The 26,194-nt window shown below is 38.7% G+C and overlaps 1 protein-coding gene across 1 annotated transcript in view; it reads left to right on the plus strand.

Annotated features, from left to right (window-relative positions):
* ca8 (carbonic anhydrase 8) overlaps positions 1-26,194 on the plus strand; it is a 65,764-nt gene that overhangs the window by 18,684 nt on the left and 20,886 nt on the right. The window contains exon 4 of the mRNA XM_003219582.4: positions 21,540-21,635. Within this exon, the coding sequence (XP_003219630.1) occupies positions 21,540-21,635 (96 nt within the window). The remainder of the gene's footprint in view (positions 1-21,539; positions 21,636-26,194) is intronic.

Raw genomic sequence — 26,194 nt, forward strand, 5'->3', positions numbered from 1 at the left:
CAGGAGAGACAAGGAACTATTTTTAAACAAGCAATGCATGGAAGTGGAAGAAGACAATAGGATAGGAAGGACAAAGAGACCTCTTCCAGAAAAATCAGAAACATCAGAGGCAAATTTCAGGCAAAAATGGGCATGATCAAAAACAAAGATGGCAAGGACCTAACAGAAGCTGAAGAAATCAAGAAAAGGTGGCGGGAATATACAGAAGATCTGTATAGGAGGGATAAAAATATAGAAGATAGCTTTGACGGTGTGGTGAGTGAATTAGAACCAGACATCCTGAGGAGTGAGGTTGAATGGGCCTTAAGAAGCACTGCTAACAACAAGGCAGCAGGAGACGATGGGATCCCAGCTGAACTGTTTAAAATCTTGAAAGATGATGCTGTAAAGGTGATGCATGCCATATGCCAGCAAATATGGAAAACACAAGAATGGCCATCAGATTGGAAAAAATCAATTTACATCCCCATACCAAAAAGGGAAATGCTAAAGAATGTTCAAACTTCTGTACAGTGGCACGTATTTCACATGCCAGTAAGGTTATGCTCAAGATCCTGCAAGGCAGACTTCAGCAATACATGGAGCGAGAGCTGCCAGATGTCCAAGCTGGGTTTAGAAAAGGCAGAGGAACAAGAGACCAAATTGTCAATATCCGCTGGATAATGGAGGAAGCCAGGGAGTTTCAGAAAACATCTACTTCTGCTTTATTGACTAATCTAAAGCCTTCGACTGTGTGGACTATAACAAACTGTGGCATGTGCTTGGTGGTATGGGGATACTAAGTCACCTTGTCTGTCTCCTGAGAAATCTGTATAAAGACCAAGTAGCCACAGTAAGAACAGATCACGGAACAACAGACTGGTTCAAGATTGGGAAAGGAGTATGGCAGGGCTGTATACTATCGCCCTACCTATTAAACTTGTACGCAGAACACATCATGCGACGTGCGGGGCTTGACGAATCCCAGGCTGGAGTTAAAATTTCTGGAAGAAACATTAACAACCTTAGGTATGCAGATGATACCACTCTGATGGCTGAAAGTGAGGAAGAGCTGAGGAGCCTTATCACCAAGGTGAAAGAAGAAAGTGCAAAAGCTGGGCTGCAGTTAAACATCAAGAAAACCAAGATCATGGCAACCAGACCGATTGACAACTGGCAAATAGAGGGAGAAAACATGCAGGCAGTGACAGACTTTATATTTCTAGGTGTGAAGATCACTGCAGATGCAGACTGCAACCAGGAAATCAGAAGACGTCTACTTCTTGGGAGGAGAGCAATGGCCAACCTCAATAAAATACTGAAAAGCAGAGACATCACACTGGCAACGAAGGTCCGCATAGTGAAAGCAATGGTATTCCCCATAGTAACCTATGGCTGCGAGAGCTAGACCATAAGGAAGGCTGAGTGAAGGAAGATAGACGCTTTTGAACTCTGGTGCTGGAGGAAAATCCTGAGAGTGCCTTGGACCGCAAGAAGATCCAACCAGTCCATCCTCCAGGAAATAATGCCCGACTGCTCACTGGAGGGAAGGATATTAGAGGCAAAGCTGAAGTATTTTGGCCACATCATGAGGAGACAGGAAAGCTTGGAGAAGATCATGATGCTGGGGAAAATGGAAGGAAAAAGGAAGAGAGGACGACCAAGGGCGAGATGGATGGATGGTATCCTTGAAGTGACTGGCTCATCCTTGAAGGAACTGGGGGCGGTGAGGCCGACAGGGAGCTCTGGCGTGGACTGGTCCATGAGGTCACGAAGAGTCGAAAACAACTGAACGAGTGAGACGATGACGTTCGTGCTGTCATTAGCAATAAGCAGCTCTTTCCAAGAAAAACCCACTGCGTCCTAATCTCCGGTTGTTTCATGAACAGTGCATGTTCTTTCTGCTGAGAAGGACATTTCATGAACCACTGTGGGGTTTTTTTTTTTTTGCAAGTGCAGGTAATAGTAGTAAGTATGTGAGAAACAAAAAGCTATTATTTGAGATGAATGTGCTAGTGAAAATATAACTTAGGAGTGGGAATCATGCAGCCTTCAGATATTGTGGGACTGCAATTCCCAGCAGATTGTCAATCTGATCTTAATAGTTAATATGATGCTATCAACTATTCAACTGTATCAGTTATTCAAGTATGCTTTCTTCTGTCTTAAGTCTAAAGCTGAAGGAGTTCTTATAATATGTCATCTTAGCTTTTGCCATGTTTTGCTGGGTGGAACTGACAGTTCCTCCTTGTAGTTTCTCATTCACTTTTTGAATTGACTTACAGTAAGATATTAGTATGAGTTCTTGCAATCATTCTTGTCAAATGATAACTCCAGAACTTGGATGGACACATTTCAAAAAAGCAAAAATCTTTTGGTTTGTTTTCTTTATCAGTTTAAATGTAGGCAACAAGAGAAAGGGGAAAGAGCTGTCACTAGAATCCAGCATTAAAACTGGCTAGTCTGTTGAAATGGTATAGACAGCAGTGATCTATGATTCTCACACTGCCTTTCCTTTTTTCTGCCCCCATCTTTCAATGGGATTTAAGATTCCTAAGAAAATGCGAATAAAGGGGTTTGTGTGTAGGAATGAAAAAGAGTTTGTGGAAGAATGAGTCATCTAACCTTCCTTCCTTCCTCTCTCTCTCTTCATCAAATCAGGGCAGCAAGCCTAAGAGAATATGTGAAAGAAGCTATTGAAGAGTGGAGTCTGACATAAAAATATTGCCCCTGTCTTCAAAAAGAGGGGACAATATTCAAAAAGAAATTCTTCAGTGGTAGGCTGTCATTTTACAAGACTGACATTTTATAAGCTTTTGTATCATACAACAGTTCTCAGCATCATTACTTTTATATTAGTTGTGACGCAGTGATGGTCTAAACTTAATAGGAGGTGGAATGGAATGTGGTTTCTCATGAGAAGGCAAGTAATTTTTATTACCTTCTGCTAAGAAGGCGACATGAATCATGTAGTGCTTTACTGAAAATTAACAATGTGATACAACCAAAGTAAATACAGACAATGACTTTTCAAACATCGCTCTCTATGTCCTACTCCTAGAATCAAAAACCCCAGATCTCATATTTTGAACAATAATGATAGGTGGAAGGCATTGTCTTTGGGTTTTATTGCATTAGGCAGCAAATGCACATTGCAACTGGATCATCACTAGTGATGACCCCTATTTTACAATGTCTTACACATCCTGCTGACAGCTTGCCTCCTCTCTATGATTATTCTATCGCTAACTATTAATGCAGGATGTTGAATGTGAATTTTTCACATCTTATTGTCCTGCAGTTTTTACAAACAGGCTCGGCTACATATTATTAACCCACTACCGAGAAGAGAAACCTTCCTGGTAGATCAGCCCAATTCCAAGTAAAGTTTTTACTAGTTGAAAATTTCCATCGGGTGACCTTGGCGAATGCCAAGTTTCTCTCTGAGGTAGCCATGATAAGACAACTTCCTGTATTAGACACTGCTTGAAACTTGCCTTGTAGATATTTCCAGTGTTTTTACCCATGTTCATATGCATCTAGAATTGCACCAGTTTATGAATCTGTTGTGTACTTTTTCTGCTGAGCAATTTGGGTCTTTGGATCGTAATAAAGATTGTCAGTTGTAATTATTAATGCATGAACCCTATCAAGAGTTCCCAAACCCGTAACATTCCTGTCACTTACCTTGGTGTGATGGATATTTTCTTCTATGCTGGCTTGACAATAGTAGGTGACATTGAGAAGTGGGAGTTTCTTCCACTTTCCTTTCTCCCTCACTATACTTAAACTGTCCATTTTCTGTTTATTTTATAGTTAATAGTTGCTTTTCTGTTTTTCAGTTCTGAAAATAAAAATATAATAATACAGAACAGTAATAGTGCAAAAAGGCAGAATTTCAAGGGTATGCAGGAATACAGTTGCGGGATCATGAATTGCTGATTCAGTGCAATAGCAGGAATTAATAAAACTGTGATATCAAAAGTATTTAATAAACTGTACAACTGTAGTGGAATAAAGAGTTCGCCTGATGAAGTCTTTTCTTCATATCTCCACAATTTGGTTGTTTCTCTTTCAAGTCTTCCTCTGCATTTTCTTGTTCAAGAACCACAACCTTTATTTATTTCAAAATTTACCGATAAGGAACATGAAAATTTTCAATGAATGGAAAAAGGAAATAATGAAATTTGTATGGAATGATAAAAAGCCTAGAATTAAATTTGCCATAATGACTGACTCAAAAAAGAGGGGTGGCTTCAGCCTCCCAGATCTGAAATTATATTACGAATCCTGTGTGTTACTGTGGGTCAAAAGATTGGGCAGATCTTATGAATGTTAAAATACTATCACTGGAAGATTTTGATTTGCATAAAGGATGGCATTCGTACTTGTGGTACGGTAGGACCAAATTGGAGAAAAACTTTGGCAACCATTTTATTCGATCACCACTCATTAAAGTCTGGGAGAAATATAAAAGAAACTTATACACTAAAACATCAATGTGGGTCTCCCCTCTGGAGGCAAATCAAAGGAGGTTGTTAGGTTGGATTAAATGGCCAACTTATAAAGATATATTAGTAAAAAGAGATGGAGTATTCCAGATTAAAACACAAGAGGAAATATCACAGCAATTTAGAAATGTATCATGGTTTTAGTTTAGGCAAATCAAGGAATATTTCAATATAGATTTTAAAAAATGGTTTCTCGGAGAAAAAGGAGTTCTGGGACACAGTTTTGTCAATGGAGAGAAAAGTCATAACAAAAATTTATGGGAAGTTGAATGAATGGGCAACAGAAACAGAGGAGATTAAAAGTACAATGATTAGTTGAGCAAGAAACATTGGAAGACCTATTAATTTGAGTGAATGGGAACAAATTTGGAACAAATGATTAAAATATACATATGCAACAGATCTGAAAGAAAATTGGCTTAAGATGCTTCATCGTTGATATATTACGCCCAAAACATTAGGAATAATGTTAATCAAAAATGTTGGAAATGTAAATCACATGAGGGCTCATATTACCACATTTATTTATTTATTTATTTATTTATTTACAGCATTTATATTCTGCCCTTCCCACCCCGAAGGGGACTCAGGGCGGATCACATTGCACACATAAAGGCAAACATTCAGTGTTATAACATAGAACAGAGACAGAGACAAGACGCAGGCACGGGCTGGCCTCGAACTCATGACCTCTTGGTCAGAGTGATTTGTTGCAGCTGGCTTGCTATCCAGCCTGCGCCACAGCCTGTGCCACACATGTGGTGGTCATGCGAAAAAACAGCTGAATTTTGGAAATTAATATATAATGAATGTAAAAAAATACTAAAAAGAGACTTCCCAATGAAATCTGAAATTTATCTTTTAGGCATGTTTAATGTTGACTTTTTTGGGGACTTAAACAAAGATAAGTTATTCACTTTTTTATGACAGCAGCTAGAATGGTGTTTGCCAGACTTTGGAAACAAGACTCAATCCCTACTAAGACATAATGGATAGAGAAAATTATAGAGATAAAAGACATGGACAAACTGACATATATGCTGAAACAGAGTAATGGAAAGGGAATTAAAATGACAGATTGGACAACGTTGGAGAGTTATATAAAGGTGGATGAAAAATAAAATAAATAACAGAATGAAGGTTGGACTTTAGAGAAACAGGAAAATCTTTGCTATGATTTTCTTTTTAATGATACATAAAGGTTAGATAACTATGGAGAAAAGAAAGATGAATGGAAGTCAACAACATTTTTTCTACTTTTATTTTTTTTACTTTTTTTGAGACTTTTCTATAGGGTAGGTAGGCAATGGGGAGCTGGTTATTCTTCTTTCTTGATTTTCTTCACTTTTCTGTATCTTTCTAAAACTTGTTCTCACTCTTTCGCTGTATATTCTCAAAAAAACACAATAAAATTATAAATATATATATAAAAGAACCACAACCTGTAAATCCAGAGTAATTTCGATCATGAACAAATGTTCTAGTCTGGTGTCAGCCAGTATCCTATATTCTGTTTAAAATTACTGTTCTAAAGGAATATTCTCTTTTATTGATGTTAGTATGACATTAATTTTTGTTTAATGCTTAGCATGTTCCCCAGCTAGCTTATTATAAGAAATTATAATAAAATGTTTTTCTTAACCTTGAACTATCATAGGACATACTTTGTTTGCTCCATTGGGGCTAACTGAACAGTTGGATAAGAGGTTGGTTCCTAGGTTGTCAGTGGTCTCCCTCTTTGACTACTTGAAACAGCAAGGGGCTGCATTATAAACTTCAAATTAGACTAGATACTCTTTCCTTCCTTCTTTTCTTTTTTGTACTGTCTTATCTGAGTGTTGATTGCTTCTAGAGTTGCAAGTCAGGACTATCCCAGGGCCTGAGATTTTAGAGTTAAAACCCAAGATCTAGGAATAATTCCTTGTGACAACACAGCAGGCAGGTCCTGATGATGACATTGAACATGATACATTAAGCACCAACCATAATTGCATAGAGTATGCAATTCAAATAAAAAACATCAAATGTAATACACAACTCTTTTCAAGAGAAAAGGGTCACCTTGAGATTTTGTCCTCTTGCCTTGAATGGAGGCCAGACCCTGAAATCTGCGTATATCACACATTTGTGATAGCTAACTATCCCCACATTTATTTTTTAAAAAAACTCTTACTGATTTTTCTTTTATCGCAAGATATTTATTTTGCATACTGGGTATTGTTTTCCCTGAAAGTATATATAGATGATGTAAAGTTTATTCCTTAATTATCTTTTAATTCCCAAGATAGATTTTGTATGCATAATCATCTTCTTTCCAGACTAACAGTAAACCTGATAATGATGATCATGGTGACTTTTCAATAGCCCTGTGGACAGAGATAATAGAATATCAGAACTCTACAAGGTACTTAACTGTTCACGCTACAAGATTTAATTATATTATGTATACATGGAATTTCCATATAATTCAGTATCAATGATTTTCCAGAAACCAGATTTGCCACTATCTTGCCAACAAGTGCATTCCCTAGAACTGCCCTCTTTCTCCTGTTAAGTGCTTTCCAGTTTATAGTCACTTAATAATTTAAGACATACAATCAGTTCTATCTCATTTAGTGACTGCTATGTTTACTGCAAAAAATTATAACTGTTTGAGGCCAGTTTGTTGTATTATTATTTCCCGTTATAAGTTTAGTTATGCATGGTATTTCTGGATGTGTGCTGGCATTCATAACGGGGCATTTTGTTTGTACAGGTAATTGTATGGTACCACTGCATTAGCTGTCATGAATGAGAATTTCTTTTTAAAATGCATTTGGGGAATTCTGGATGCATTTTCTGGCCCAGTGAGAATTCCAATGTGTTGAGTGTTTAGGGAAGAAAGGAGCAACTGCCAGGAGTTTGAGGGTAACACTGGTCCCGCAGCATACCTTGGATGACTGCAGCCCACTTGCCTGACCCTCTAACATTTCACAAAGGAAAACCGTGATGTATGTCTCCAAGCAACATCAGTGTGTAGTTATGAAGTAAATGTTATTAATGAGAAAGAGCTGATAAACTAGAAAAAGCTCCACCAGAGGCTAACGGAAAGGGGAAGACCCCCCCCCCCCCCGCACCTTAGCAACTGAAGAAAGTTGAGGACAAAGGGGAAAAGGAGCAAGAAGAGAAAAAATGTAAATTTTAAAAGTAACTTACCTGCTGGGGGGATGCCTTGTTATGCACCCTTTACAAAGGAATTTCATATAAAGGGAGTTCCTAAGTTACGAATAAGATAGGTTCCTGGATTCTGAGGAACTAATGTGATCTGTCATGTTGCATGAGGATTCATAAGGACATATCCGTATTTACTCAAGTCTAATGCGCATCTCAATTTTCAAAATCCTGAAACCAGAAAAAGTATTTATCATATTGCACAAATCTAATGTGCATCGTAATTTTGTGAAGGTAGTTTAGGAAAAAAAGTGTTTGTGTCAACTTCTATATTAAGCTGGGCCAGTAATTTTAACTTGAGTGCCAATTTTTCCTGTTTTATCTCAGTAAAGTGACTTGAAGACATCATAAGCCGCCCATCACCTGCTCTCAGAAGTCTCAAGGAATGAGATGGGGATTATTTATCTAATGCAAGATGTGGAGACTTTCTCCCTTACACTGAATCTGAATGCCATGTAAGAGAATATTTCAAGACTGACTGTTTAGCTCATTGCTTGATCAGCCCCCAATCTCAGCAGTTTCAGCTAGTGTTGTGCATTCAGGGTAAACCCTGACCTGTTTTGTGTCTCGGCTTTTGGTGTGGGCCCTGATCCGTTTATTGGGAACCTCTAAAAATCGAGAAGGCAGATATCTGTTTTTGCTCTCCAGTTTCGCTGAAAGATTAGTTTTCTATGGGCCCATTATGGGAGGGTTTTCCCAACCAGGCTTTCCAATGTGCACTTTAAGGAGGCTTCTTCTTACCTGCTGCTTCTACTCTAGAGGAGGCACTTGGCTGCAGGACATGGCAGGCACAGGCACTTCTGCATGCCACACACACACACTCCTTTCCAAGGAGAGTGTGTGTGTGGCATGCAGGCCCAGAGCACCCATGCCTGCCAGGGCCTGCAGCTGAGTGCCTCTTACTCTAGAGTGGTTGCAGGTCCTGGGAGGCGTGGGTGCTCCTGCACACTCTTTCCAAGGGGAGTGTGTGTTTGGCATGCAGGAATCACACATGCCAAGGCCTGCAGCCAAGTGCCTCCTACTCTGTGAGGCCAAAAAGCAGGCCAGGAGCCAGGACCTGCTCCTATTTGCTTTTGTGTCAAGCTGATTTCCATAGCAGAAGGGGCCTTCCTGTTCTGTGCTCCTAAAAAAATGAAAGACATGAAAGAAACGAAGAAAATAGGAGAAACGAATTTCGTATACAACTCTAGTAAAAGCTGAGATGAGTTGAGTGCTAAACTGATGTGATATAGGAAACCTGTTTGGAATTTCAATGGAGCATACTGAAAGCAAACAGTGTGCAGCCCTGAACTTATAGTACAGCTTTATTCAATATGCAATCCCCATTAGAAGGGTTTGGGGGATGTGTTTCCCTTTTCAGCATTATCTATTTCTTCATAACTTTGAAATGTATTAAATATTTGTCTGTTGGTAGGTAACCTACTGCACTACTCTTCTGGTTGGCAAACTGTCACCAAATATAGTGTTAGGCAGATTATAGGCAATATAGGGAGTATTGTCCCTCTGCCTCTCTATAAGCCCTTTTATCCTCTGCCTTCATGCATATAGTCAATAATGGAAAGGTGAGTTTCAGGGCTATACCTGCCAGTCACATTTCCTAGCCAGGTTTTCATTGAAAGGGAGATACATGACTGGGGACAGGAAATAATAGCACACAGACACACAGAACTGACTTATATTGACTTGTATGTTCTGTTTAGAGTTGTAAAATGTTTTATTTTTCCAAATTTTGGGAAATAATAATTGATATTTTGTGGAAAATGGAAATGTTACATTAATACCCTTTTGTTTGTATATACAGTACAGCCCCTGTTATCTGAGATAAAGGGGCGGGCTCCATCTCGGATAACTGAATGGCTCGGATAGGGTGAAGTCTTGCAGAGGGACATCCCTGGGCAAGACTTCGCCCCTTGGGAAGCCTCTCGCCATCGCTCCTGTATAGTCAGGAGCGATGGCGAGAGGCTTGCCTGGGCCGAAGTCTCGCCCAGGGACATCCCTGGGTGAGGCCTCGCCCCTTGGGAAGCGCCTCGCCATCACTGCTAGGCAGCAGCGATCATCGGGTGCTTCCTCCTCCCTCTCCCTCTCCTTCTCTCGAACTCAAGAGAAGGAGAGGGAGGGGCCCCCCTGGTGGCTCCTCGGATAACCCAGAGCCTTGGTTAACCGTAGCTCGGTTAACTGGGGCTCTACTGTACCTTCAAACTGCTTGTAAACTTATGATGAACCAATGAATTCCTTAGGCAAGGGATTCTAGAGGTGGTTTTGCCAATTCCTTTCCCTGAAATATATCCTACAGCACCTGTATTTGTATGCAGCTTCTTGTCCAAGTACTAACCAGGTCTGAACCTGCTTAGCTTCTAAGATCAGAGGGATCTCAGACATTTAGAATACTTAAGCCTCTTAGTGCCCTTTACAGTTGGAAAAGCACTCTATTACTTTAGGAACAAAAATTGTGATCTATAAATAATATAATACAAATATACACTGATGCATTGAAGGATGTGTGAAGAGGTGTTTTGAAGGCTTATTTCCACCAGTTGCACTGTCCCTTTACTATTCACATCTTTGGAATTTATCTAAAGAGGCTTTAGAATAGATGCATAGAGTTTTGTCCAATCACTCTACTTCCATAAAGAATCCTCTATCCATGAAAAGTGTTTTCTGAATGAAGAATGCATAAGGCATGGTAACTGGTAGCACTTGAAGCAGCAAGCAGAGCTTGAGAAAACTACTTTTTGGAACTCCAACTCACAGAATCCCCCAGCTAGCATTGTTGTTTTGGGAATTCTACTCACATCCTTCCAAACTCTGCCATTTAGCATAGGCATTATGGAGAGTGAGTGATACTTATTTTCTCAAATATTTACTTGACTTGATTGGATTTCACTTTTAAAACACTTTTTTCACTTCAGCCCTTGTGAACCCGTCTGCCTTGTCATTCTTCTTTTGCTTTGCTATTTGATGCAAAATGTCTTTGTGATATGATGAAGCTGTTTTCATAAGTAGGCCACATACTGATTTGGTGCATTTTAATTTCCTTTGTTTCTTTCTTTTAGACTGTTTATGGGAAACATATATTATTTTAAATCACCCACTTTGAAATTGAAAACCTTAGTATCACCCCTTAGAATGACTCCCCATGAAGATATGGCACTTAATGAGCACATTCACTGTTCTTAGTGGCTCAGTTGCACTCTCTTCATTGACTCAAGTTAAGTTCTCTATTTTGTATTTATGTAGATCCCTGTGGTTATTAGATAGCATTGTTATTTGAGATTGCTTTCAACCTATAGTTTGCTAAAATGATGTTACAAGGTAGTTAGGTGATTTGAGATACAAATGCTGGCATTAAAACCAAAATAAGACAGCACTCCTGTATTTGAGATCTTCTCACATATTCTGTTGAATATGGTCATTGGATCTACTCCTCCTTCTCTCTCCATATTTCATCCATCCATCCGTCCGTCCATCCATCCATCTACAATCTACTGGGAGACATCTGCGATCTACTGGGAAGGCCTTCTCTCGGTCCCACCACCCATTCAAACATGCTTGGTGGGAATAAGGGAGAGGGCCTTTTCGGTGCCTGCTCCCAGGTTGTGGAACTCCCTCCCAAGAGAAACTAGAATAGCTCCATTCCTGCTGGCCTTCCTCAAACAGGTCAAGACCTTCCTCTGCCAACAGGTTTTTGAGGATGGGGAATGGGAGGTGGATGGGATTGGGGGGGGGGATATGGTTTTAAAGGCCATTTTAATGTATTTGCTTTATTTTAATTCTGTTTGTACCACACTGTTATTATTTAATTGTCTTTTAAACTTTTGTACATATGCTTTTTAAAAACTGTTTACGGTGGATAGATGTTAGCCGTCTTAAGTCCGCATGGAGAGAAAGGCGGGATATAAATAAAGATGATGATGATGATGATGATGATGATTATTATTATTATTATTATTATTATTATTATTATTATTATTATTATAATCTATATGTTCTATTCACTCCCTTGGCATTTCTCATCACATCCATTTACTCAAACACCACCAAACAACAATTTTCCTTTTCTTTCTATTCTCTCTCATGAATATACATAAATTTCCATCCATCAAAAACACACACACAAAAAGTACATGTACTCATAGTGATTTTCCAGTCCTGATAGACAGATGTGTCATCAATTCCATTATATGTACCCCAGCCCAGCTAGCAGCTAAGATGTAGACTTCTGAAAGTTTGATTTGCTTGAAAAGTATGACCATATTTAGTGGTGGCAACTTAGGTATCATCTACATAGGCTATAAGGTTTTGGGTAGTTATCGGCAATCTGTAGTCCACAGACAGTCTGTATGCCTACTACATAAACATATCTGAGCCAGCACTTTTAATGGAATTGAAAAATGAAAGCAAGAAAAAATGTAAGAAATTATTACAGCATATAACTGGTTTTACAGTAGTTGACTTCACTTTAGAGGACCTTTACCTGGACTAGTCAGATCAGATTACTTACTCAATTAAGTCCAGATGACCCTAACCTTACATCTCAAAAGCAGTGGCCAATTGAAACGATGAAGGCTATTTTTAAAATATAGCTTTAGGCTAGGATTCAAAGAGAAAGCACAGGATAAACTTAGGATGTATCCTTAGTTTATTCAGGTCAGTATACGACTTTACTGTGAAATATGAGTTGTTGTTATGTGCCTCCATGTTGACGCCAACATATTAACTCAATCAAGATTTATTCAGAGAACGATCAATATTGACTTTTTCCTTTTTCAAAGGTTGAGAGCGCTCAAAGGCACCCAATACCTATCTATGGTTAAGCAGGGATTCAGGCCCATGTCTCCTGGTGTCTTCGGGCCCTTCCACACAGCCATATAACCCAGAATATCAAGACAGATAATCCACAATATCTGCTTTGAACTGGATTATCTTAGTCCACACTGCCATATAATCCATATAATCAGTGTGGATTTTATACAGCTGTGTGGAAGGGGCCTTAGTCCCCAATATACAAGCCACTAGACCACTACTCCATGCACTGTAGTACCACACTCAACATAGTAAAAAAATCACTTGGTTGTAATGCTATCATAGAATCATAGAATTGAAAGACACCTCATGGGCCATCCAGTCCAACCCCCTGCTGAGATATCTTCTGGTATAGTGTAACTCACCAGAAATCACTATTATTATCCAGAAACATTTTTTTTACAGAAGAGAATATAAGGATGCACATCACAAAAACATTACATGGAATGTATATAAAAGAATTTTGTACATCTAGAACTTCATCATCCTGCTTTCTTAATTTTTAAGATGAGCCTTCTTTCCCTTTAAACATAAATTGAGTTCAATGAGGCATAGTCTAAAAAACATAAGCCACACTCAAGTCAGGGATCGAGAAAAGCTGGCAAAACATCTTGAATTTGCTTCTGAAATACTTGAACTCCAAAGACATGTAATGTTTGCCTTAAAGAGTAGCTAGCTAGCAGTAAGACTGTTTGGAGAAGAATTTCCAGTTTTCCTGCTATTCACATGTAATGTTTGCCTGAAGGAGTAGGCTAGCAGTAAGACTGTTTGGAACAGAATTTCCAGTTTCCCTGCTATTCACACAAGTGGCAAACTGAGCATAATCCAGACAAAATTGGTGTTTTTTTTCTTTATTTGTGGATTAAGGGATTGGGATTCAGTTCTATTCAGGACCCCATTTTTACAGAATTATAGGGCAATTATTTCACGTTAACTGCTATGATTCCATCCTACAGGATTTGGGGTGGAGGGAGAAGCATTTGGAATTCTGAATCAGAGTGCCTCAGTGCCCACCAAATTATAAATCTCAGGTTTGCATAGGATGGAAACATGGCATTGTATTGGAACAATGATAGTATAGTTGTATTGTGGGAATGGGACCCTGAAGACAACAGGTTGCAGCTTGGGTGTACTAGAGTTTGCTTTGCACCACCTATAGACCAAAATTTCTATAATAGGCCAGGAGTGTTGAGAACACTTCAAGGTGGTGTGCCAGTTCCACTTATTCATACAGATCCAGCCATGGTATCACATGCCTCAATTATATCCCATTTAGATTACTGTAATGTACTATTGGATCCCCCAGTGACACAGCGGGTTAAACTGCTGAGCTGCTGAACTTGCTGACTGAAAGGTTGGTGGTTTGAATCCGGGGAGCAGAGTGAGCGCCCACTATTAGCCACAACTTCTGCCTACCTAACAGTTCAAAAACATGCAAATGTGAGTAGATCAATAGGTACTGCTTCTGTGGGAACGGCACTCCATGCAATCATACTGGCCACATGATATAGGAAGAGCTGGAGGGAGATGGTTAACTGGGATAGAATATAGGGCCATACATCTCCTTTGCTACAACACTTCCATTGGCTACTGGTCTGTTTCCAAGCACAATTAAAACAGAAACCCTATATAGTTTAGGCCTAGCCTATTTCATATACTATACCCATCATTCTGTTTGTGACATGTACAAACGTGACATGCCATGGAGGAGTTTGGTTTTCTCTTCCATACTTTCTGATAACCAAATCCCCAGTCCCTGGACTCACAAGTTTATCTAGAGTGGACATTCCATGGTTCACAGAGTTGCAAGAGCAGAGAATTATCTGGCTCTGCCGACAGTTGATGTAATCTTTTGAGACTTTGTTGGATCACATGGAAAATGCCAATAATTTTCTCTTTAGAAGGGCTATCAAAACAGAACAATGTGTCCTGGGGATGATGAGTAGGGAGCTGTAGTTGAACACTGCCTGAGTATTTAATACCTTTATATAACTCTGGGCAATGTAGGCTCTCAGCTTGTATCTCCCCATCTGAGTTTTTCTGAGACCCTTTTCTTAGTTTCACCACAAGACACAGATGGTGGTGAAGCAAGACAAGGGACTTGTGCAATCTCCTTATTAGCAAGGCTGAAGCTGATCCTGCCTTACTCTCCTTTTGTTAGCAGGACAAGGTCTTCCAATTTAAACAGTCTTTTGAGAATGGAACATTTTAAGAAGGAGGGCTTTTAACTGGATACTGAACTGTTTTTGTTTTATATACCATGTTATTATTTGTAATTATATGTTTTAGATGGTTTAGAAACATTATTAATCATTGCATTGTATTTAAATATTGATGTTGTGTGAGATTTAACTATATTGCAAATATTTGTTTTAATTTGTAAGCTGTCTTGAGTCATGGCTGGGGGGGAAAGATGAAATAGTTTTATTATATTTTTTCTTAATCATGTGCAAGGAGAAAGGTGGGATATAAATTCAATAAATAATGGCAACAATGATACTTTCCAACTTTCTTTCCCTCCCCCCAATGAACTTTCCTTTCATAGGATGTTCCCACTAGCAGATTCTACAGAAAGGAGCATTAGAGTTTTGAAAGAATAAAGTAATTTGCTTATTGATTGGTTTTTTGTGTTGTGAACTGGCTTGGTTATAATTGAAAATCACTGTATATCCTGATGGCTCCCCTTGTCTAGTTATAATTCCTACTCAGAGCACTACCTAACAAAGTTCTTGCCTTAATTAACTTAAAAAGTAATAATTCATATATGCTAATAATCAGTTCAATTTCTCAAGAACTGGTCTTTGATATAGGCAGAGCTGTACCTTCCATCCATTTCTCAGCTTGATCTGTTTCATAGCATGGGTTATAAATGAAGTTGGGATGTCAGCTTATGTTTGCTTGAGCCTATTTGGAAAAATGAAGGGACAGGAATATGCTCAATAAATTATAAATAGAGTATGCTCCTTGGGCATAGAATGCTAACTGACTCAGGTTGGGGGAATTAAATCAAAACTTGGGAAGGGATGGAACAGACTGAAGGAGATCCTAAATTGGGAACCCTCTGTCCTGTAGCATTTTTTTGCATGTCAAACTTTTCTCTTCCTTCTTATTCAGAAATGCCCTAAGAGGAAATGAGCTGTCTCTTTTTCTTGTGTGCTATACTATGTATAGACTTGTCACAAATGAAATAATGTTCAAGAATGACAGAAGGAAATGAGAAAGGTGGAGTTCTTATTGACCCCTTAGCCCTCAAGAAGGTGTGGTCAGTAAGGCATCAGTGAAAAGAGCAAGAGGGTTACATTTCAATCTGAGGTTTGTATTCCTGGATATCTAGGTTCAAGCTCCTAATAGAGCATAGCACTTCCTGGCTGGATCTCTTGCTATGTGTGTTAGAAACAGAGGTAGAAAGGCCAAACTTTGTGATTAAAGTAATATTTCTGTTCTGTGAACTCATAACCTTAGCAAGTTCTGTAGAAAAATAGTAACTTTCGCAGACAAAAGAAAAGTCTTTTTGCTTGTAAGAGTTTTCCGGCTTTGTATTTTCATTTTACAAAAACTTACTCCCAAAGACTACCAAACTCATCAAAAGACTGAGAGAAGAATCTATCTTCTGAAAGGCTATTTCATTTAGATATAAAAGAAGTTGCTCTGTTAGTCAGGAAAATAAAAGGCACAGTTTCTAACTTTAACATACTCTTTCTAGTCTTGGGCCTTTCAGTAAGATAGGGGCTTCATCTTTTTTTGTCGTCTTCTTACTAAGCAGTGCTTCCCGTCAGAGTTGGTGCTTTACCACACAATAAAGAGTTCATGTATGTGATGACTCATGGGCCATGTAGTCCCGTTCCTAGCACTGTTGTGACAGATGAAGAGGAAAACTTAGGTTTCCCACCGTTTCAGCCAGAATTGGAGCTTTTTCAGCCAGAATTGGAGCCCTTGCACCTGCAGGAGATTTGCCTTCCAGAAGTCTGCCAAACAAGCCTTGAGCCGAAATCTCCCCCATTTTCTCACCGTGATTATTATAAACAACAGAAAGGCACTCAGGAGGCGTCTCGCAGGAGCGCTAGGATCGCTGCCAGGCATTCAGCTGATTAAGCCTGCTTCCCATGAGAAACTTTAGGGAGTCATGCATCTGGACACAGAGAATGGCTTTCGGTTCTGGTTCCCCAGAGAATTGTTCTTTGGCGGGAAAACGAGACCCTATTTAGGTGTTTTGCCCACGTAGGAATCTTGCGGAGTCAATTCGTCAGCTTCGGGAGTAGGTTGTGTGTGGACTACGCTATTCCCGCGTCCAAGCCCTTGTTCCCGTTTCCAGCCTTGCCTTGCTTCCCAGGACCTTGCCTTGCTCCACGGACCTTGCCTTGCTTCCCGGACCTCGCCACGAATTTACCACGGATCCTGTTCTTGCTCCTCGTTTCTTGTTGCCTTGAATTAAGCCTAGTGTTCCAAGAATCAAGTTTACTTCCTAGCCTTGCTTAAGTTTCATGGACTAAAGGACCTTGTCATCTCCCCTCACTTTGCTTGGCAAAGTGAGTGTTTCGGTTACTGGATTACAACTTTGGACCTTAATATTTCATATTGGACATTGTTTCTTTGGACTAATTTTGACCTTTCCTGGAAGGTCTACTTCTGGACTATTTTCTACACTTGTTTTTATTAACTTTATATACTCCTACAATAAAGATATTAGATAGATTCTGGCCTCTGTGTATGGTTATTGGTGCTCTGCAGCCTGGGTCCTGACAATGTAGTACTAACCTGTTGTACACAACGGGTATGATTTCCTCAAGATATGAAGTAGAAGAAACTGGGTTTTTTTAGAGTGCAATGTGCTCAAGTGAATATCCACAAGACAGCACTTCCGTTGTGAGCTAATTGTAAATTGGCAAAGACAACTGATCTACTCCCGGCACAGTTAGCAAGACACTCCCTTCCTCAGGTCCATGCATTTCTATGACCTTCCACTTGAACATGATTCACAATTTGGAAAAATAAATCTAATGCTAGAAAATTACAACTGAGTTTGTGAGAAGATATTCACTTATATAGGAATAATTGCCATTGGAACTGATGGCTCTTATGTCAAATGAATAGGAGCTGAGACATCATATTTCTCCAAACACATACATGTGGAGATCGTGTAAGATTGCCATGTGTGAATTATCCTCCTATAGTTCAAGCTTCGCTTTTTCTTGCTGTAATAGAAGTCGATTCCATATAAGGACATGTAGTAATAATTCGTATATGAAAGCCACATCTTCCTAAATAGAAAATACTCATTTCTGTCCTGCACTTCCTGTGTATTTCTGTGAAAGTGCTAAATGGAGGGCATATTTGGATGCCTATATGATAGAATTGATGCTATTTGGCACCGCTTTAACTGCCATGGCTCAATGCTATGGAATATGGGGAGTTGCCATTTAGAAAGACACCAGAATTATTTGGTAGAGAAGGCTAAAGCCATTATAAACCTGTAATTCCCATGATGACATAGCATTATGTCATGCCAGTTAAAGTGATGTCAAACTGTAAATGCACTCTTTGACATGCTGTGATACAATCAGTCAGAACTGGGATCTTTTGATGTTCAATATTTTATATATTTCTTTTAAGCATACCCTCCCTTTAATGTCTAATTTCTAAAAGTTTTTGGAAGATTCAACTCTCTGTGTGTGTGTGTGTGTGTATACTGTGTGTGTGTGTGTGTGTGTGTGTGTGTATATATATATATATATATATCTGTATCAAACTCTTCCTTATACATACATTTTCTTATAGTCAGGTAACATAATAGTGATATAATTCTGTGTGCATGTTTTTATTCTCTTTTTGGTTACATGAACTATCTTTAAAGTAATGCTTTTAATTATATCCTTTGTTCCATCCCAACATGGCTTGTTTTTGTTTCCAAAATATAGTGTGCACGCCTTTTTTACATGTGTTTAAGATGCATTGCCTTATGGTTTGCTGGCTGTAATAAAGGCATACTGAACATAATGCAAGTAATTGTAGCTCTACCCAAAATGTCGTCTAGTGACTCTGACAAGTGGTCATAGTAAACTGGACTATTGTATCTTGTGGCATTGTTACAGCTCTTTGCAGCAAAGTATATGTTGACATTAACAAGATAACAACAGGAGTGGTATTGAGTATTGTTTTCGCAACAGGGTCATTGCTAGAATCATAACCTTTAGTACAAGGAGTTTCTTTCTGTTGATCTTTGTATTGCAAGCTCTCTTCCTTTGCTTGCATATATTATGCTCTTTGGACATCATGAGTACCCTCTGGTGGAGATTGAGAGAAAAAGCAAGCAATATATAGAGAAATGATGCATCAAGGCACTGTGGCATCAATATGAGCTTGCACTCTATTTGGATAAAGCCATTTCATTTTGTTGCCTTTTCTTTATAAGAGCCTGGAACTGAAATGTCAACGTATTATTTTGTATTTAAATGAATCGTTTAACACAAGAGGCGGCTAGAATTGTGCATGCTTGTGACAAATAACTAAAAAATAGCATGACCAATAACTGAAAGAAAATGAAACGATATAATTTACTTGTTTATATTCCCTTGACACATAACATTCTCTGAATACCAGACTGAGCAACGAGTGCCTTCTGTCTAATTGTGATGTGCTGAATATTAATATTGTTCTTTTCTTTTAAACATAGTTTTTCATACAAAAGGTAAGCATGCAATAATTGTAGCTGAAATTTTCAGAATATACTTAACAAGTTGGAGGAGATGAGAGTGCTTTTGAATTAAGTATTAAAGTTTGAAAGCCTAGATTTCGCTGTTCATTTTTCCTCTTTTGACCTATATTTAATTAAGCCCTTCTGTGACATTATTATATGTGTTAAATTGATAGGCAAACATTTGCTTTAATTCGGAGTAGACATATATGTCTGCTTCACATTTAGGCAATGAACAATGTGGTACTCAAAAGTCCCATTGAGTTGAGAAGGTATATGACTGTAGAACTATATCCCATTGATTTTGATAGGATTTCAAGCAGGAGCAGATTATGTGTGTGTGTGTGTGGGGGGGGGAGCGACCCTTAGCCTAGTTTAATGCAGTTCTCATTTCATGAGACACACACACACACACACACACACATATATATCTTTAATTCCGCTGTTATAGAAACTCCACATTTAGCTCTGGTCTCATTTCCTTTTGATGGATCCTGTCCACCAGCATGTTACCATATAACCCATAACATATTATCCCTACTAGTATTATGATCCAAAACATGAAACGTTTCCCACCCACTGTGGTAGAGCAGGCCTGGAGAGTGTGTAGTATTAAGGAATTGTCCCAGTGGGTATGTCCTGCTCCTTTTACCATTCATTGCCACCCATGCAGCTCATAGACCAACCAGAGGTCATTCCTGCCCCCACCAATTTAACATGAAGTCATTCGACTCACCTCATTCTGCTCATCCCTCTCAGCAGAGGTGGAGGTGCAGATGAGAAAGGAAAGGAAGTGTCTTTGTACATGTCTTTTAAACATCGAAGGCTTTTATGGCCGGAATCACTGAGTTGCTGTGAGTTTTCCAGGCTGTATGGCCATATTCCAGAAGCATTTTCTCCTGACTTTTGCCCACATCTATGACAGGCATCCTCAGAAGTTGTGAGGTTTGTTGGAAACTAGGCAAGTGGAGTTTATATATCTGTGGAAATGTCCAGGGTGGGAGAAAGAACTCTTGTCTGCTAGAGGTAAGTGTGAATGTTGTAACTGGCCACCTTGATTAGCACTGGATGGCTTTGCAGCTTCAAACCTTTGGTACTTCCTGCCTGGGAAAATCCTTTGTTGGGAAGTGTTAGCTGGCCCTGATTGTTTCATGTCTGGAATTCTTCAGTTTTCTTAGTGTTGTTTTCAATGGCTTCTCTGTATAGTCTGACAATGCACCAGTATTTCTGTTCTCAAATAATATACTGTGTCCAGGCTGGTTCATCAAGTGCTCTGCTGTGGTTGACTTCTCTGGTTGAATTAGTCTGCAATGCCTTTCATGTTCCATGATTCATGTTTTGGATGCTGTGTTAATGTTTGCATGACTCAGGACTATGTTGGCATCCATTTAGCACAGTGGTTCTCAACCTGTGGGTCCCCAGGTGTTTTGGACTACAACTCCCAGAAATCCCAGCCAGTTTACCAGCTGTTAGGATTTCGTTGAGTTGAAGGCCAAAACATCTGGGGGCCCAGAGGTTGAGAACCACTGCTCTAGCACCTTTTCTCATGTTCCTGTGTTCCTGCTCTATCATTGCTCTCCCCTGGAGTTATGCTGTTAACATAGTTATGAAATATCAGCAAACATTTCCCCACTATTGCAGCCAACCTAGAGAAGTGTGCGCATGTACTTTATGTGTGTAACAATAGCTTCATTATAACAGAACAGACAAATATTTAAATTACTCATTGTACTGAGGGAAATGGTTTCAGTTAAGTACTTTCTATATATTATGTGTGTGCGTGCACCATCAAGTCACCTATTGATATGATGACCCCATGCATTTCATAGGGGTCTTCTATATGAGTATTAAAACCTGGACTTGTCCAGTGCTATAAGATCTTTATCTAGCAATTTAATTTTTGTTTTCAAATAGGGAAATGAACAGTAATTTTACATCACATGACTGAAGAATCACTTGTGGCTTCTAGAACATGTATTTTCCATTTCTGGTTTTCTGTCTTTGGAGCACTTTCCCCAAGAAAGTAAATCTACTGCTTTTTTAAAGGTATCAGATGAAGGGATTATCCCGGGACTTGGGTTGTTCATTGTACATTTTGGTGCCTGCTTTTATTTATCCACTTCTTTTAATGAGTGATATTTTAATAATTCTTGTTGTCTGACTGTCATTTTTAAAATGGTGGATTTATATATGGCAAAGGAAGATAAAAATGCTGAAAATAAATGAGAACAGATAGTGTTTGGTTGCACAGATCTCTAATGCTCACTTCTTGAGAGATTATTTCCTGAAGAGCATATTTTTCAATAAGTGATGTCCTGTATGTCCTTCTGTTCCTTTTTCTCTAGCTTCATCTAGTCCACTGGAACTCCACAATGTACCACAATATTGATGAAGCAATTGGGAAGAAGAATGGCATAGCCATTATTGCTTTATTTGTACAGGTATGTTTTTCTTGGCTGTGACATTACAATGTATTATGTTGTATAGTGTGTTTGGTATGATTTATTGTGGGTGATAATTATGCTAAATAAATATAAATAAATAGGTCTTTTCATCACAATACTACAACGATGGGAAATGTAATGTTGCAAATGTCTTTCATGCACAGCCATTACAAGACGAGAAGTAGTAGCCATACTGCAGTTACTGTAATAAGAAACCTATGCCTTTAATCTAAATCTTCTTAAATTATAAGGAAAGTTTATATAAGTTGATACAGACACATAACTACTAGGAAAAGAGTGCAGTTTGGAAATGTACACATAGATATACATTTAGATCCCATCTACACTGATCATATAATCCAGCTTCTGAATACATATTATCTGATTTAAACTGGGGCCATAGAGAAGGCAAACTGAGTGTCTAAAGTCTTCCTTAAATATCTACATGGCAGTTTTCATAAGGCAATCTCAATGAAAACGATCTCCCTAGATATGGAGAGATAAGAAGTTTGGCAACAAAGATTTAATGAGGCATCAAGAATGACTTGTGAACTACAGTAGTGGTTCCCAACCTTTTTTTGACCAGTGCCCACTTTGACCAGGGACCACTTGAACAGGGGCCACTCATCAACATGAGTACCAAAAGGGTTACGAGTCAGATTTGGTCAACTTTAGATTCAATTTGGTTATTTGGAGTGCTGATTCAGAAAATTACATTGGATAGACCATATCAGCTCTAGTTTCTGAAACAGAACATATGCCATCCAGTAGTCGCCATCTGCTCGCCCACAGAAAACCATATTTAATCATCTAGAGCTGATGTGGTTTATCCAATACAATGGTCAGCTCTGTGGAATGAAGCGGAAATAAAATTAATTAAATAAACAAAGAAGGTGGTTCGTGGACTGGATTTTTGTTCTCACAGCCCACTGCTGGGCCGCAGCCCACAGGTTGAGAACCACTGAACTAGAGTGTCATTGTGTTGGAATTTAGATCAGGGGTTCTCAAACGGAGTCCTTTTTGAAGGTTTCTCGTGGAGCTCCAATAAATGTTTATATATATATATATGTGTGTGTGTGTGTGTGTGTGTGTGTGTGTGTGTGTGTGTGTGTGTCAGGAATGATCAAACTTTTTGACATTTGACAGACGGGCTAGAACAGTGGCAGATGGATTTAGAATGTTTGTGTGAACTAAATGAAAAAAATGAGTAAATTCCTATACACACTGCACATATCTTTGTAGTACAAATAAACAAAAGAAAGAACAATATAATATTTAAAATGAAGAACAATGTTAACCAAGATAAACTTAACAGTATTTTAGTGGAAGACCCCAGGGGCCATCCAGTCCAACCCCCTTCTGCCATCCAGTAAAAGCACAATCAAAGCAGCCCCGATAAATGGACATACAGCCTTTGTAATAATAACAATAACAGTAATAGGAGTGGTGGGAGGAAAATAGGGTTTTGGAATCAAAGGGGGGAGGGGTCTGCACAGTGGGAGAGAGGGTCTAGGCAGGAAGTAAAAGAGTCTTGTTGGTGAGGGAGGCAGTGGAGAAAGGGTCTGTGCCCCAAGAGGCTGCTGTTTCGGCAGCTCCAAAATTTAATTTCCCAACATTTCTCAGGAGGAGGAGGAAAGAGGAGCAGACAGGAAACAATATAACACTGCAGAGTCGCTCACTATCACTCGCTGAGCCCCAGGGGCTCCATGGAGCACAGTTTGAGAACCCCTGCCATGGATTATCCTTTTAGTTAATGAATTAAGGCACATTCATAAATGAAATGTTTACATACAGCAAAGAAGAGATACTAATTCCTTTGGCAAAATGACCATGGATATAGGCATCAGCAAGGAACAAACCATGCTGTGTGTTTATTTGGCTTTTCTAGCATGGTGATTTGTGCAGTTGGGACATTTGCTGTTAGGGACAAAATTCATAAATCAGTTGTTTCAGAACAACATGTAAAAGCATGTCCATGAATTTATCAGTACACCTTTCCAAGAATAAGTAAGAAAAGGAGACAATGTGCCTTTAGTTTCTTCTATAGGATCAGAACACTGGTCAATTACATAATGTATACATTTGGAGAGTCTCCTTAAGAGGAGTACTGAAAGCCTTGCTTCTGTTTATGTACTGTCTGTCTTTGTCAATTGTATAAGGGCATTGAATGTTTGCCATATATGTACCTGTAATTCGTTCTGAGTCCCCTCGGGGAGACAGAGCAGAATATAAATAAATAAATAAATAAATAAATAAATAAATAAATAGAGAGGTGTCAGTCAAGGGCTGCAGAAATCTGCACTTTAATGTCTTGGACATGGGATGGTGACATATTTTCAGGAGCCCCTTGACTTCTCAGATATTGAAGAGAGCTGTATCTTGCTCACTAAACTCAGAAGTTGCATTATGGGATATTTAAATAACAGATTTAAAAGAAAAAATAATTTTAGAGCAGATTTGAAACACAATTCAAAACATGTTATAACATTGTCTAGTTCAAAAAATCTTGGAACTTGTATTACAAGGGGCTTTCTTTTTAAAATAGTCGATTTAAAAGTGGAAAGATTTTAGAGGATTATTCAGAACACAATGTTATGTTATAGATTGATCCTGAAAGAAAAAATAATCTTTTTGGGAATATTAACAGACCATTCTTACTAATGATCCTTTCATGTGATATTGTGGTAGGTATAAGAGCTTATGTCCATAGACATGGGGAAGATCAAAGCACACAAGAGATAATGACTTGGTTAAAGAAGCTTTAAGATCTTGTACTAATGGAGGAGACTATTTGTAATTTAAATCAGGACAAATGTGAGCAGACTTTTTCATGAGATGGCAGCCCTTTATTGCTTTGTAGAAGGGTATCAATATTCAAAAATGGATGTGAAATTCGAAATTGAGATCTTTTTATTTAAAAAGACATATAAAAAAGACTAATTTAGGTTTTCAGATGTAAATAAACAGTAGTGATGGTGTTGTTTTGTGTTAGGAAAAATATATTATTTTTCTCTTCACTTTGAAATTATTATTTTTTTAAATTATTTAAAATGTGTCAATAACTAATGGAGCAAGTACAGTTCCCAGATCTCAAGACCTGGCCCTGAGACTCTAGTCTTCATAGGTCATCTTTAGATAGGTGAGGGTCCACATTTTCCAGTTTTGGGGATTTCAGTTCCAGGCAAGAGCAAAGGGCTGTGTACAGTGCTCCACTCAGCTAAGAGAGCAACAGTTTAATAGTTTGTAACATGTAATTGATTTGTTGCTGCAACTTGCAAAATCTCTCCAGGGGGGTCTGTGTATTTACTTAGTTCGGTTCTTCCTCCCTCCCAGTCTCAGTTGTGCCAGGATTCACCTTCTGCATCCAGGAAGTAGGCTAGATTACATGTTTCATATCCCATCTCACTGAAGAAGTGCCTACATAGCTCACATATTCTGAAATAGGCCAGAAGTTACTCCTGGGTGTCTGGATGATGTGTGCTCAGGGACTTCTGGATCCTGATGGGAGTAGAACCAGCAAAGAGATTTTATCTCTAGGTACAGCACTTTTTTGGGGGGAGGGGGGGGAGGGTGAACAGCAGGGCTGATTCTGATCAGAACCAAGGCCACTGTTCACATGGGTCAGTGCTGTCATTTCACTTTCCCCACTGCGCAGCTTGGGGAATAGGACATGGCACTTATCTTTGTCATTGTTTGTCACCACAGCAAATATTAGTTCTCTGCTGTCACCAGGTCCTTCTACAAACTCCATAGTTAAAATTGTTTGGAGTATGAAATCATTATAATGAACTTGTGATAAACTCTTTAAATAGTTTGGGAAATAAGAAAGTTTGATTTCAAATGTGTATTGAGAAAGAATTGTTAAAAATATGGAAATACTGTAGCTTTAGTTTTTTTTCTCAGTTCTGTGTCAAGAGCATATTCTCTAATTATTTTGTAAGCTGACCTCCAATTTCAGCAAAGCTAACCTTGGAGTTAATCAGAAAGTTTCACAGGATTGTTAAATAAATCTCATCATTTCTCAATGCAGTTTACTTATGTGATTACTGCATTGCTTGCTATTTTTGTTTTAATTAAAATGTCTCTTCACCACAACCTTAAGCCTGAGGAACTATGATATGTCTATTGGAAGAAAACCAGCTTCAACCAATGGGTTTGATCCAATTTTGGGGTGTCTAGGTGTGTATAACATAATGGAGTCCAGATTTTGATATATATTCTCATTTGTTTGAAAGTTGAGATAATTACCTCAGGCAGTAGATTTGTTTTTGTATTAGGGAAAGACAGTGGGTCGTAATAAAGAACCAATTTATTATTTTGGTACTGTAATATTTTATTCTATGTAGTTTTGGACCCCAGATGTCAGAATTGCTAGGATATTATGCTTCTAGAATTGGGGATGAAGCTGACACCAGTCGTCTCAGGAAGCAAAATATCTTTGACTTCTAGTGGAATTTGTCCAACCAGTTTACTAGGTTTCAGAGTAGTGTAATGGAAATCTGCACCTGTGTTTTCATGAAATATTTAAAACTAGATTTCTTTTCAAGATACTGAAT

Source organism: Anolis carolinensis, chromosome 4, assembly GCF_035594765.1.
Source record: "Anolis carolinensis isolate JA03-04 chromosome 4, rAnoCar3.1.pri, whole genome shotgun sequence".
Classification (NCBI taxonomy): domain Eukaryota; kingdom Metazoa; phylum Chordata; class Lepidosauria; order Squamata; family Dactyloidae; genus Anolis; species Anolis carolinensis.